At 37.2% G+C, this 16312-nt stretch overlaps 1 protein-coding gene across 1 annotated transcript in view; it reads right to left on the reverse strand.

The window, feature by feature from the left end:
- The window catches only part of efna3a (ephrin-A3a), a 101462-nt gene that overhangs the window by 13309 nt on the left and 71841 nt on the right, over positions 1-16312 (reverse strand). The window contains exon 2 of the mRNA XM_044137595.1: positions 85-386. Coding sequence (XP_043993530.1) covers positions 85-386 — 302 coding nt within the window. The remainder of the gene's footprint in view (positions 1-84; positions 387-16312) is intronic.

The raw sequence follows: 16312 nt of genomic DNA on the forward strand, positions 1-16312 counted from the left end.
TCTAAATTACGGCCTCGGATCACGATATTGGATGTGCAGCACCCTCAGGCCTTTTCCATCTATCACAATGAGCTAGTGACTCACAGATGTAATAGTACTCCTGGCCCACGGTGAACTCGTAGCCCAGCGAGAAGGCGCTGTACCGCTGGAACTTCTCAGAGAACTTGATGGGCGTATGCGGCGCGTGGGGCCGGTTGCACTCCCAGCGTTTGACACCCATCTGGGGGTTGCAGGTGTAGTAGCCCCGGTAGTTCACCATGTAGAGGATGTACTGCTCGGCCACCACGCGCTCCAGAGTGCCACGCTGGCTGGTGTTGTAGTGCGGGCAGTAGATGTCCAGGTAGTCGTTGACGCTGACTTGCACGGTGTATCCCTCTCTCCGAAGCCTGAAAATTAAAACACAGATCGGGATGAGAAGCTGCAGTTAATAAAAATTCATTATGCATTTCAGAAGAACGTTTGGCTGGAAAATTGGTAAAATGTCTGAGGCTGCGTTCACACCATTTCTGTTTAATCTGCTTTAATCAAACTCCAGTTGGTTTGGGGAGGCGTGGATACGCAATCAACAAAGGAGGTTTTGCAGCGCCACCACAGGCGAGGAGGGTGAATAGGTTTTCGTTTGACACTAACTCCATTTCCAGTACAAATGTGTGCAAAACTTGGTTGATATTCCCCTAATGTTGGGAAAACACAGTTTCTCAACTGCGGCCTTTCCATTAATTAAGATCAAGAAATAAGTTTGTTCTCATGATAAGTAATTAAAAACATACAAGGCCATCATGCTCCTATCACTTTTCATCGTCTTTTTTCATCTTTTGATAATAACATCCGATTGCTGATCACATAACTCATTTGATGCAAAAAGTGTTTCCATTGCAGTTTTGGGTGAATTGTTGCTCATCCAAAGCATCAGCTTTCTATTGGAAAACGTGACTTTTATTTTTCAAAATTGGTTTGTTTCCGTCAAGCAAATTTATTCTTGTAACTCTAATTTGCAAAATTTTATCATCAATGGACACACAGCGACAGTGCAGGGGGAAAGCAAACTACAGCGGCTGAAAATGCAACAAGTGGTGCAATTTTGGTCCCCAATCAAGTGTTAAAACATCCTAACTTAATGATTGTACTTTTAGAAAATATCTAATAAATAGATACTGTGATTACATAAAAATTTAAATAAAATATCAGATTTTTTCAAATGTATGTAGCAGTAAAGCAGGAATATCATCTTCACATCAGCATCCATAAACAATAGAGGCTATTAACATGGTGCACAAGTGCAGTTTGGACCCTCCACGTGTGAAAACACGTTTCCTCCCTTAATGCATCCTGGCGAGGGCCGAGGATCATGCTGGGAATGATAATCTGCCCTCCTGGGTGTTAACACCTGCTCTGAGCACGTCCGTGTCATTGAGGTAGAAGGAGATCTTGTCAGGAGCGATGTATGTTCTGGATGCAGAAGAACCGGTCTGCACATTGTACCCATCATGGAGCTCGCTCCTCAGGGATGAGCTTCTGTTCGCAGGCAGGCGCAGCCTCTCTGTGGTCAAGCAGATGTGATGGTAACATAACCCTCTCAGCTGACTTTACGCCCCTCACTGAACAGCTGTGAGGGTGCTGTGACTGCTGTTACCTACACTGTGTGTAAAACTGAGTACACCTATTATGTAAATTACACAGTCTGTAATTAGACAAAGTAGAAATCATTACAAAGGCTCTTGCAGGTGAGCTGATGAGATGGGAATTGTCCTCTGCTGCAGTGATGTGTAACCTGCGCTTACTAACTGTAATGACTCCTTTCTACCTTTAGGTGGAGATATTGTGCTGAACAAAAGGTCCAACGTGTCCATGCTTCCCTATGCAACATTTATCTCTTGGTTGTCTTCTCCTCCATACACATTATCTGTTCTGTTCCTATAGCAGCACTTACAGAGCCATAACTATCCATCATCAAGCTTCTTACAACAGTTTCAGACTCATTACACGTTTAGGCCTCCACAGTTCTGATTGTTGAATTAAAAAAATAAGACAGGAATGGCATAAGCCTCTCCTTTTCTCTCTTCATGTCTCACTATCGAGCATGCTACAACTGCACCTTTTATTTCTAGATTTTTATCCTTTTAGTCATTTGCCCACATGCTGAGACAGATGTTTATCTACTTTTTAATGGCTCCTCTTCTTTTTCTGGCCATCAATCTTATCTGTACTTTCTGTCCCCGTTGCTGCAGATGTGAGATGACAGACTTTTGTCTCGCAGCGTTGCAGGAAGAGACGACGCAGCTACGCTTTGCAGGGACTATATTTAGTGAGACTGGGCTGGGGGGAATATGGTGGAGGAGATGGGGGTGAGTGATGAGATGTGTATAAAAAGTTGGAGGGAGTCAAGTGTTGTGTAAAAAGTAAGGGAGAGTTATTATCCTAGAGGATGGTAGTGTGTTTGACTAATGCTGAAGCTACCCGAGGAGGGTTTATGGCTGACTATTTCTGAAAAATAGAAATGCTTTGTTCTGTGATACCTAAAAGTGCCAGTTAGGTATTAAAAGGCAGTCCACCTTGAAATTTGCAAGTAAAGACACCAAAAAATTGCTAATTGTACAGGAGAGGCTACCAAAGTGGCTCATTTGCACATTTTAATGAGGTTAAAACCACATTAGCTTATATTAACATTCATACGTCAATCGGTCTCACAACTTATTAAAAAGAACTTTGAAGAGAGGATAGTTTTCCCTCCCACAGAGCTCCATACATTACCCTAAATGTTCTGAAATTATGTAAAACCAATTCACAAAAAAATTTAGCTAAAAATATAAAAGATCTGAGAACCAATAGATTCAAATGTATTATTAACTGAACAGCTAAGATGAAGTATAAGGACTAGTGGACACCACTGTTAACACCACCAATTCCCATTACTGTTATAATGACAATACTATGGGTCATTTTTATCAGATGTATAGAGATAGATAGATAAATACTATAATATAAAAATGGCAAAGGGGCAGACTGAGCTTTAGTAAATTTTAGTCCAACTTAAAATAAAAAAAAACTATTGGAAATGTTATCACATGTAGAATAAGAATACACTTTGGCATGTAAGACGTATTTTCCGCAAAGGTTTTTAAAGTATTTATTTCTGGGACACATATCTACTGTTAAGGACATAAAAATACAACTAAATATTTTAGATTTACAACGTTACCTTTTATTGAACCTTATAAAAATGTAACACATTCAAACTATATATTTAACTCTAAAGGGAACAGACCAACTAATAAACAGAACATAAAGGCGGCAAAACCAAAAGCTTTCTGGTATTTTTCTGCAGAAAGTGTATTTATGTTGAAAATTCTTCCCAAGGGAAAAAAGTATAACATTGTCCACCATGGCTGACAGACAGCTTGCAGCAACATGTGGAGGAGGGGCATCAATATTCTGTGCTGATTAAAACTATATAAAAGTTTTCACTGTCTTTGGAATCCAAATAAAAAGAAACTTAAGCCACGAGAACAGCATGATGGAACGGCTTTTTCAAAATTGTGATGCAACTAAAGCCGACCCAGACTTTCCTTAACTCATTAACCAAACCTCAACTGCAGAAGAGCCATTTGTTTCAAGCATAATCAGCTCCAGAGCGAAACAAGGAGAAAAGAAACAGGAGGCGAGCCAGATGAGAGAAGAAAGCAAGAGCAAAGGATGGAGAGAAATGATGTGGAGTGTGTGGGTGAGAGGAATAGAGGAAGAGAGGAGTCCCCCCTCAGGTGTTTCCCGTTATATAAGCCGTCCACTTAGTGGCACAAGACAAAAAGGTCGCCGGGTAGAGAGAAATGAAGAGCAGACAGGAGAAGAAAAGTAAAGAGAGGGGGGCTGAGCTTGACTTCATAAGTTAAGATAGGATGAGGAGAAGAGAAGGGAACAGTGAGGGGAAAAATGCACTGAATGACAATGACAATAAAGAGCCAAGAAAAGGACAGGAAGGTCCAGAAAGAGACATAATGCTTTTCTGGAATGAACATACGTGGTAAAAGAGCATTAGAGAGAAAGATGGCTCTCTTTCTTACATTTTTTTTTCCTGCAGCTCTTTCACTTTCCTCCTCTTTCTGCCCTGCATTGTCTCTGCCGTGATTTTGCTGTCTCATCATCATTTCTCTACGAGTGGGAGTGCACAGCTAGTTAGTAAAGGCTGCACAAGCTGGAGAAGACTGCCAGGGGAGGCAGCTTGCAGGGGGTGGAGTAAAAGAGCAGGGGGAGAGGTGGAGTAAGTGAAGAGGACAAGAGGATGAGACAAAGATAGCACCACTATACCTTACACATCTGCACAGAAGGGAGTCTTTGGAGAATACAGACAGCAATAAATAACAGCGGTAAGGTCGGGATATAGTAGGAGACACTGGTACTGCTAACAGAATATTTGAAGCGACTGCATTAAATAAATGTAATAAAAACGAAACTCATCATTCTGAAGATGCAACAAGGTCTAAACAATTAATTGTTAGAGCGATAAACGTCTCTCCAGTTTCATACTTCTGTGCAAAAAGGCTGCCATAGAAATACTATCTGTTTGTTTGTGTAAATAATTAGGAGATCACTGCACTGAACCCCATTAAACCTCCTGGTTATTCCATCAAATACTAATTTCTGAAATCTTCCTGAGTTAAAACATTAGTATTGTTGTCTCTAAATTAATATAAACTTGTTTTCTTTGCATTATTTGAGGTCTGAAAGCACTGCATCCTTTTAGTTATTTTCACCATTTCTCATTTTCTGCAAATAATAAAAAAAAAAAATTGCTTAGAATTTCAGAGACATTTTGTCAGTAGTTCATAGAATAAAAGAACAATGTTCATTTTGCTCAAAATAAACCTATAAAGAGTAAAATCAGAGAAACTAATCATTTTAAGTGGTATGTTAAGTTCTTCCAGAGCTGCATACATTTATATATATCCACCTTTTTATGGATGCCAGTAGTAAGCATTACTGGAAGTGTAAATAAATTACCAGTGACACTGATCATGCTAACTTATTATTATTAAAATTCATACTTTTCTCCACTCTATTCATTTCTAGATCATAATAGAAATATTAAAGGGAACATATTATGCAAAATCTACTATTTTAGCCCTTAAATGCATTTTGTCGGGTACTTGGAGTCTTTAGGAGTGTAAAAAAGTTAAATTTAGTTTCTCCTGGTGCAGCTTAGCTTTAGTTATATTCTGCCTTAGTCATATTTTTAAACATTTGTTCATGTTGTCTCTATTCTATTGCCATTTTCTCTTCTTCTTCCCCTTTAAATAGTTGTAGCTCTACTGCTAAACCTTCAAAGGGTTTGAAAGTGCTGTATAACTCTGATGTCATTTCATTACTATCAATGTAAAAAAAAAAAAATGGCCAAACATGGTGGAGTGGAATGCTCTGGAGAGGGGGCAGGGTGTTAAATGCCTTAGTTTCATTTGAAGGGACCAAACCAAAACAAGTCGCTCTCAGATGCACCTCAGAACAGGAGTAAAAGAGAGGCCTGTGCAGGTACAATAACAAAGATCTGAGAGCAAAGCATTGCAGTTCCACTTTACATAGACCATACCCGAATTATTTAAATGTGAAAAGGAAGAATTTAAAAGCATATGTTCAGGTTAAACACCAATTATTTTTGTATCTTATTTATCACAGCCATAAATAAAATAGACCCTGTCTGACAAATAGATCTCAAAAAGCAATACATCATAAACTTATTAAAGAAATTTAGACACATGAGTAATTAAGCTACTAATATAATTTATAAACCCTAACAAACCACAATGGAGAAAACATAAAACAATTCTGAGGTTCTGAAGAGAGTGAATGGAAGACCAGAAGTATCAAAGATTCACCCAGTAGGTCGCAAAAGACCCCAGAATAATATCTAACAACAGGGCAACAATAAGGTCAGAGCTTGTGACCAATAGTAGAAAACCCCAAGACTTATGGAAAAATATTCTGTTGACCGATGAGACAAAAGATGTGTGTCCTGTTACGTCTGACGCTAAACTAACATGTCAGAACATAGTGCTGGCAGTGTGTTAGTTTGAGCCATTTGTTTAGCAGCTTCATTACTAGGATGGCTTCATGCAGTTGATAAAGTCATTATTTCTGCTTTCTACCATAAAAAAGCCTTAAGGACAGTTTGCAACAATCAGTTTGTGACCATAAAACTTAATGGGTAATGCTGCGGCAGGACTATGATCCAAAGCACCAGAATATCCATCTCTGAAAACATCCCAAATTTACATTTAAATTTGATTTAAAAAAAAAAGTGTAAAGTGTAAGAAATTCTGCAAAGAAGTCTGGGCTATGGGAGTTGTTGCAGAAATTGATTTTTCTTAAAGAGACATGCATTCCTTGGTTCCCCTGCTGCTTTTCATGCTTCCACATCTTCAAAGCAAATATGAAAACGGTTTTATAAACAACAAATGACATAACACAAATAGGACTTCATTGCCAAAGTAATTTAGAATTCATTGTCAGGGTAATTTGTTTTGATCTACTTCCATTATGCTTGTGATAATAAATTAGGAGAGTCTGTTAAATGTAAAAATCCTGCAGGTATGCTTTTGCAGCATTCCCACAAGACGCAGTGTTCCAAGATGCTCTCAGTAGTGATGAGGTCAGCTGGACAACATCAACGATGACCTTAAAAGGCCCTCCCCAGGGTAATCAACATCAGCCTCATCAGGAGGATAAACCAAGGCTTTACAAACCGCTGCAGCTCAAATGCCATTCACCAGGCCTCTGCTTACCCCCGCTAAGACGCTTACAATCAAGTTGGACAAGCAACACTCTGCTGTTTTTCTCTTTACGTCAGCAACTCATTACTCGGGCACTATGCATCCAAAAAGACACAGACAAAACCTGCACATGCACACAAGCTCCATCTCCAGTGAGTCATCCCTGATTGAGTTAACGCTGCAATTAACGGGCCAGTTTACGACGCTTCGATCCAAAATGGAGGACTGAGAAAGAAACGAGTGCTGAGCGAGTTAGTGGGAAGAGGCCGACGCTGCCTTCCTCCTCTGTTGCTATTAAACCGCAGGGAGACATTCATCGCTCTCTTTCATAACCTTTCAGCCATTCTGGCCTCACAAAAACCAATGAACCTTTTTTTATATATATTTATTTTCCATCTCTCCCCATCCTTAGTTTTGGCTGTTTATTTTTTTTACATGTTTAGGTTCAGTTTTATTATAAGAACACTTTGTAATAAATGTTTAACATTACCAATAACTACGATGAGGATCTGAGCAATAAAGCATGGATTTCTGCTTAAGTAAATGTGAGTCAAGGACACCTTGACAGAGTTGTCCTTTTCTAACCTATTACTTCGACAGCAATTTATTGATTTCTGTTCTCTGACTGGCCTTTCCCAAAACGCAGACAGTTTTTCTGCTGCTTCTTTAAGCTTTATATCAGAATTACAATCTGAGGCAGAAAGTAAAGACCTGGGGAGAAGTATTAACACCGAACATCACAATGAGCTCATCATCCCCATGGTGAGACACGGGGGTGGCAGCAACAGACTGTGGGGATGATTTCTTCAGAAGAGACAGGGAGGATTATTGGTGTTGATAGGAAGATGCATGGAGCTTAATACAGGGCAATCCTGACAGAAAACAGAAAATGAGACTGCCGCTCATCCTCCAAATTCAACTGAGAATCTGAAGCAAGAAAACTGAGGTTTAGAGAGAGAGGCTCTGTAACTAATCTGATTAAGCTTGAGCTATTTTGAAAAGAATAATGAGCATAAAAGTGTCTCTAAAGACTTAGAGGAGTTGGTTTTACAAAGTATCAACATGGTGAGGATGAATACATAAACAAGCCACAGATAGGTTGGTATTTTTTAAAACATTTGAAAACTGTCCATAATTTCTTTAAACCTCTTAGTGAAAGAAGTGCTGGTCTACTAAATTAAATACTAGTGAATTACATTGAATATTGTGCTTCTTAAGTGATAAAAATGTGAAACAGTCTAGTATGAAGTATCAATACTTTTCCAAGCTACTGAAATAATCGTGAACTTATCGTTTAATCACAGGGATTTTAGATTAAACCCCAAAAGCTGCTTGCAGACATTTGCAGAGCTGAGACATGTTGAAATGCCAAAGCTTTCAGATGAAGAATCATTCTGGTAATTGATACATTTGTGAGAAGTTGTCTGGTCATGACATTTACTGGGCATGCCAACAAAGATAAACTGAAACAGCTTCATAAATAAAACAATAACCAGTCAGAGCTGCAGTCCCACCCTGACAATTGCTAGATGTTATCAATCCAGTGTCTTATCTGTGAGTTCCCCTCTTATGGGAGCGAGGTGGGAGAGTTGCAGATGGTTCAGGCTGAAAGTGGACATTTTAGTAAAATTGAAGCAATGTCTTCCTCTCTGTGGTTCAGCTGCTTCGTGACCGTTTCCTTCACCATCACTTCAAATATGTTTGAGTTTTAGAGATCCGTCCTTCTCCTCAGTACCACGCATAAAAATGACTATTTTTTTCATAAATGACCTAGATTTATGTAACTACTAACATTTAAATCTATTTAAACTCTTAAGATATTTTTGAGCCATTAGCTGGTGACCAATTTTTCCTACAGCTGTGGCTAAAATTATTAATGTAATTGATTATCCTGACAATTAATTGAGTAATCAGATTTCTTTAAAAAAGGTAAACAAAACAATAAATACACCTACACTTTTCAGAATCAAGATACAGGAACTGTTTCCTGTCTGCCAAATAAATATTAGCTGAGATGAAATTCAGCCTTCAGTTTTTGCTTCTCATCACTCAAAAAGGAAAATTTTTTCGGTGACGGAGTTGGATAACGAAGCGTTGATTAAAATAGACACTAACAGATGTTTGTTTGAGTTGTAGTTGTGAAAATAACAAAACATGATCAACATAATAATGAGACTTTAGCATCTTCATCCTCTGATTTAATCACTTGCAAAGCAATATGAGTTACACTCAGCTTTATTTGAAGGGAATATGAACTGGCATCTCATTTTTAATAATACATGCACTTTATGATGTTGTTTACTTGCTGGACTTGCACAGAGTAAGTTTAAATGTCAGACAAAAATACAGTTAAAAATTAAACATTAACTCTCCACCACTCGACTTCCTGCATACAATAAATCTACCAGAGGACAGACGGCATTTTTTATTTGCTTTTATCACAGCAGGGATGTTTGCAAAGAGAATCTGTGTATCATTGTTTGATCCTGATCCCACTGTGGGTTTATAGGTTGAATAACAGTTTTCACCAGTAAACTGTACAGTAATGAGAAGTGTGGCAGTTCACATCATCAAAATGTTAAAAATAACCTAATACGCATTTTCAAACAAGCAAGGGGAATAGTGGACACTTTAATCTGTACAAAGTACATAAAATGTAATCTAAACAGATAACAGTTTAACTTTTATTAATCATTTAGTTATCAGTTTTTATCTAACATCCAGTAGTAAAAATGTATAACATTAATTTGAGGGGGGAAGTTTTTGAGAAAACAAAGAAAAATCAAATAAGATTAAGACATGTTAATTTTTCCCTACAAGAAAACATGATTCCTTACCGTAGCCTGGAAACTGTTTTGAACTCTGTGTAAATTTTAAAAATAAATTTAGAAGGATTACAGTCTATCCACAAATCTAGTGTGTTAGTGGCCACTTCACTGCCCGATGTACAATTTCTATGCGAATGATTTTTTTTTTTTTATCAAAACAAAATCTAATCATGGAAAAAAGAAATATATGTCACTAATAAATAATAATTACAATAATAGAAAAACTAACAAGGAAGCAAAAATGGTAAATTTGAAAAACAAATCGTGAATCCAGGCCGCATGGTGGGAACCTTGAACACCTTAAAGCAAGAAGGTCAAAGGTCAGGGGTCTGTTTAGAGCTGTAAAATGTTACATGACCACTAGAAAAAGTGACAGTTTGTAACTTTTAATAAGTATCTAAGACATTTGTAGTAATTTTTAAAGAACCATCATTTCATTTCTATTTTTAGAATAGAAGATGGATCCATTCTCTTCTATAAGCTGTTGATATTTTTGGAAAATGATGTAAGATTTTTTTAAAGAAGCACCTAATTTCTATATGAATGATAGAAAAAATTTAAACTAAGAAATATTACCAGTATTTTAGTGTCATTCTCTTGTGGAAATTCAATGCGACATCAGTTGCTTTTTTATCCTTTTTAATCAAAGTTATTGAGAGCCATTGCAGAAGCTCCAAAGAGCCACAGGTTGCAGACCGCTGTCCCAGACGACCTGTCCAGGGTGTCCCCCACCTCCCATCCAATAATCACTGGAGATCGGCACCACTGTCTTTTAAGGATAAGCCGGTATAGGCAGTGACTGGATGTAAAGTGGGAATGCTTTCTCACTTAATAGCTGCAGACAGAAATCCTTCATGGTACTATTGCATTACAGGCTGGTCCATACTCATGGACAGTCCTTATTAGTGATGTTACCTGCTGAGTTATTGCTGTGATTATACTCTGCGACATGCAGATAAAAAAGGCATCCATCTTTTGAAGGTGTGTCTCTAATTGTATCTCCCTATTAAAGGCTTTATCCCTCTCATCAGTTTCTCCAGCACAGAGTCAGATCAGCAGGATCATAAAAAGCACAAATCGTTCACTGTTTTCCTGTAAAGATCCAAAATCAACCTAATGAACTGAACCAACAGTTCAAATGACACTGCATTGTGGGACTGTGAAATAATGAGCTTAAAGGATTTTCATAAGAATAGTTTAAGTTATGAGGAGTAAATTGGAGGCGTTGGGGAGGCAGCTGGAAAAAAGACAAAGACAACACTGTCAGTGGCTGTGATTAATTTTCAGCGGGGATGAATACAGGAGGGACATGCAACTGGTTTTTGAAATGATAAATGAAACAGAAGGTGGCTTGTTGCCGAAATCCAACAGGATGGACAGATGATTCTTTTCTTGCCAAACACAAGGGGGGCGGAGGATTTGATTACTTGCATGAATGCTTGGATGTACTCAGATTTCATGATTGATATTCCCTTCTCAGTCTTTCATAATGAGACCTTTATATTAAAAAAAATAACTTATTTTCACTACCAACTGAAAAAGTAGCTGTAATACAGTTATTTAAGCAATATTTACATATTAATTGATGATTCTGTGACCATTTTTGGAAACTGTATGCTCAAACATTTCCATCTATAAATAATTTATGCTCCTGACCAGTCACTAAAACAGATGTGTACTCAGCCACATTTACAATTTAAGGTCATGTTTTCTAACATTTTACCACAGAAGCCCTATTTTTGCATCACTATGAAAGCTCACAATATCAGCACACAAGAATTACAGATTTACAAGAATTATTTGCAGCAAATGTAAAAGCACTAAACATCTGAACCACAGTGAACAGAGAAAGAAGAGAGTCTGACGTCCACAGCTGATTTATAACCAGTTGGAGAATACCGTCACCATCCAGTAGTCTGAGTTTAGCCTAATTAAGCATATTTGCATAATAAATGTCAAATTTTGGATTTATGTTTAATTGTTTAAATCAGCAATCTCTACTTAATTTAGAATCTGATTGACAGCAGATGCATGAAAAATGTATTTAATTGTGTAATTGTAATTATATACAAGCAGGAGGAAGTTAAACAAATGTTCTGTCCTGGTCATTAGGTCTTCTGACAAAATATTAATCCAAAATATATGATCAAATCAAGACCAAAATTGTTCACCTGATACAAAATCAAGATTTTTCAAAGCCCATTTCAGATATTTCAAATAACCTGCAGGACAAGTAAAAGAGATCATGAAGGTGAACCTACAACTCTGGATAATGAAGAGAGAAATGGTTAAAGATTCCTCTCTCTATAAGCTCTAACTTTGTAACACAAGACTAAGTGTGTCCAATTGGCAAACAGGGTCAAAGTATTGAAAACAAGGATGTCTAAGACCAAATCCTTTAAAACTTAAATTTGATCATATTTTCACCAAAATGATCAACAGCTTGACTTTGAGATAGTAGGATAAGATTTTCCTACTATATTTAAAAAAATAACATTAACATGTTATGTATATAGTGCATTAGACAAAAGAGAGTTTAAATAATGAACAATCTTGAAGGAAACATTCATGCTCAGCAAGTGATCCAATGTAAAATTCTCTTTTGAGTTGTGACAGACGTTTCAGCACTTTTTACTTCACGTTATTCTAGGGAAGAGGTTCGTTTTCTGTTTTGTTCATTTTTTAGTACAAGATTTTGACTTTAGAGAGAAAAAGAACCAAAATAGAGACGGCAAAGTAAACAAAAAGCAACCCAGCAAGAGGAGCTGTGACAGACAATAGACAGTGCCATCAAGATGAATTCTTCACAATACACACCCTCTGCAACTGTGCCAGGCAGCACACGCTGGTCCACCAGGCTACATCCAAAAACAAACTACTTATCCTGCCAATCTCCAGCTGGCTCGCTAAAGAAGAGACCACAAACCCGAGAAAAGGTCTGAGAAGGTTGCACATTCAGAAAAACGCAGCTGAGCATTCATACATAAAGAAAAAAGCTATAAATTAGTTATTAGAGATGGAGTAGATACACAAATGAAGACAACAATAGGAGACGAGAAAATATATGTAAAAATGTGTGCATGGAGTCTACAGAGAGCAACAGTGGCTCTAAATGTTATCTGTCTAGAGCTTAGTATGCAAGCTTTGAAGTTCAGAGTGTGAGGGGCTGCGTCTGCTCTCTCAGGAAGCCGACCACGGCAGGGAGTTCATTTTTGATTTTTTTAAGCTCCTTCTTAGGGCTGGCACACACACTGCCTTCTGAACAAGTACAAAAAAAAAAAAAAGCACAGAGAACAATGGAGGGAGAGAGGGAGAAGGAGAAAAGTGGAAAGAAAGATGAAGGAAAATACTTCTGGGTCAGATTTAGACTGGACCACTTTCAGGCAGCGCCAGCCTAATGGAAGTAGAATAAATCGGGTATTTTATCTCCTGGACCCAGCAGTGGCAGGGCTTCATGTAGACACAAAACTCCTCCTGCAAGGACTCAAATGGAGGCTCTTGTAAGAAACACGGACATGCCCAGTCATCACTACATGCTCTGGTAATTCAGTATTATAATATGAGTGCCATAGAGACCGTGTTTGCATTTCTAACAGCCACACAGAAAGTTTTTTGTCACCGCTGCTAGAAATGTGCAAAAAAACCAAAATAATATTTTATTGCATATTTATAATGAAATAATTAGCTTAAAAAAGTAATCCAACTTCTAACTGGAGAACATTCATCCAGTGAAGAAATAATGCTACGCCAAGAAATTGTTGTCTTTACAAAATCACCATACTTTTTAAGTTAGCTATTTTCTCTAGCAAGCCTGTAATAGTTATTTGTTATTTATTTATTTATTTCGGACATGATCGCCGTATAAAGTAACAGACATGAACAAGAAATGGAAAAGATGCATTTCATAGCACAATAGTAACACGCTCGAAAAGGAGAAGGAAGAAGTAAAAAACTTATAAACTCCTTCCCCATAAGCTCATACCATGTTTTCAGATGGGCCCTTTTTATTAAATGAAAAAAAGGAAAATACAGCATTTTATTTTCCCCTAAAGAATAAATTCACCTTAACACAGAAATCCATTTCTCTAAGGCGCTTTCCAAATGGGAAAGGCCAAAGAAAGTGCTTTCATTGCATTGATCTCTATAAATGAGAAAATTTGTAAAACATTTTTTGCCTAAACCTTCCTAACATTGCACTCAGCGATGCGAAAAAGTTTCTCCTTCCTTCCTTTCTTCCTTTTGTCTTTCTTTCTTTCTCTTTTTCTTGTTTGTTTGCATGGGAACAAATGTTAAGCATGAATAAATACTGATTTTGGCACATTTTAGGAGTTTAAACACCAGAAAATTTATGTTAATGTGCAACAGTACACACAGAAGAAAGTGTCTCGGCATTACCACAGAAGCCTTGTTTTTCTCCACTCTGGGGGCTGCAGCCAATCAGCACAAAGTAAAATGAATGGCACTCCTTGATGCTTTGCAAATACCAGCCAGTAGTGTGTCAAGAAGCATTGCACCTTGGGCTTTCTGCTTCCCAGCAAGCTCCATTTTATTTAGAATATTTTAGAAAGAAATCAACAAATTAACAAACTTTGTGGGAGTAATTTGCAGTTACAAATACTGAGCCGCAAACAGGTGGGTATCCCGCCGGGATCAACATGAATATATCCAAACAATATGTCTCTGTCGCTGTTTGATATCAGTTGAATGCTGCATCTTGACTATTTCATCCGGGACCTAAAAATCTTAAATTGTAATAGAGGATTATGTTTCGACAAAACTCCAAACACATTGTGAAAACTTGTGCATTTTCAAGAGATATCACACTCATCTGATCTCTTAACATTTAATGTTTTTGAATGATAAATTTTCTACAGTTTATTAGTTTGTAAAGTAACTTATTGTATTTTAACTAATTTATTTGGACTATTTTGGGTTATGCTTTGCAGGTTTGTTTTGTTAACCAGTTTCCTGGCCAACATAAAAAGTAAAATGATGTTTAGTTCATCATTAAGCTTGTGAATATTTTTGTAAATAATTGTTTACATTGTTTACATTGTCTCTGTGTGTAAAAAGATGTCTAATGATGTCTAAATGTGCTAGGTTGGGCAAATGGACGTAGCTCAGAAAGACAGCTCAATTTAACTAAATATTGCATATTATTTCTTTTTTTCCATCTCCACTTCTTTGTGCAAACAGCCCTCCAGCTTGCACACCACGGTGGTCATGTAGTAATTATTTACATGAGCCACCAGAGAGGACTGATAAGAGCCTGTCCAGATGAGGAGAGAGGCTTTGAGGGGGGCGAAGGTGAGGAGAGTCTGCTCAGGTAGCATGTCAATCTGTGGCCCATTAGCAGGTGATGCCAGGCGGATGAGCTGAAAGCCGCTCCCAGGATGCAACAGACCTTTTCTCTTCTGAATAATTGACTGGCTGCTGAACACGTTTTCTCACTCTCCTTCACGGCCCTTTATCCGTTCAGCTGCCTGCTTTCCCTCCTTTGATTGTTCCAAAACAGCTCCTGGGGCATGAACATGGTGTCAGGGAGGGAAACTGGGATCACTGGGTGCAGTGGCAATGGAATATAAAATAATTTTAAAAAAAAAGAAATATTTGTAGAACTGGAGCGTAAATTTATCTGGTGAGCAGATTAAGGTGAGTTTCAGCTTGATCACCCCTGACTGGTCAGAAATTATTTGAAAAACAAATTTAAAGCACTGCAATAATAATAATAATAATTTGCCACCAGGTCACAGTTTAAGTTTCTCTCTCTTACGCACACACACACGCGCATGCCCACGCCCACACACACACACACACCCACACACACACACACACACACTCACCATGTGACATCCTCTGCATAAACAGTTTTTGGGTCTCAAACTTAAATTTTCAAATATCTCAATGAATTTTCTCTGTTAAACCGGAAGCAGTGATGACTTTTTTAAACAGTATTTGGGAAATGAAATCTCAATCTCTTAACACTAAAAGCTCCAAAATCGCACAAGATCCACTTTGGCTTTGAATGTTTTTGATACTATTTACAAATTTGTTTAGCTCTTTATTCTCAACAAATTAAATATTGAGTTTTTGTTGCATTAAATTTCAATACCTCCATGTGTCAAGTGTTGGTTTTAATAAAAGATATAATAAAACTCACAAGAGATTACAAAACTGTCAAACTCATTTTCTTTAACAGTTTTCTATATCTCACTGTAATATGATAATATTTCAAGATTGTTTTGTACCAATAACAGAATTAATTTCTTAGAATAAGATTTCAAATTTGGTTTTTCATGATATAATTTAATGTCTCATTATTCCTGGATACCATCTCAATCTTGTTTTATTGTCTAAAAAAAAACATGAATTTCATTTTACATAAGTTTAAGACAATTATTATTTTCACTTCATTTTGAAATAAGGAATTGTTCTTCACATATTTGATGTATAATTGCATCTTCTAACTTGTTTTGATTTGACAACCGTTTCACATTTTTGGGTTTTGTAGCAATGATTGAAATATCTTATTAGTTTGAGAAAAATGTTTATTAAGAAATGAAGAATTTGAAGCCTTCAGTTTGAAGCCGTGCAAACAGAAACATTGATAAAGCACAAAACAATAGCAATCGACCAAAATGCTGTATAGAAAATGGCAAAGTAAAGCTGGAGCAGACAATATAATAAGCCACAAAGATGACAAAATATCCAGAAAAAATAAGAAAA

The sequence above is a fragment of the Gambusia affinis genome, linkage group LG14 (genome assembly GCF_019740435.1).
Source record: "Gambusia affinis linkage group LG14, SWU_Gaff_1.0, whole genome shotgun sequence".
In the NCBI taxonomy this organism is placed as follows: Eukaryota; Metazoa; Chordata; class Actinopteri; order Cyprinodontiformes; family Poeciliidae; genus Gambusia; species Gambusia affinis.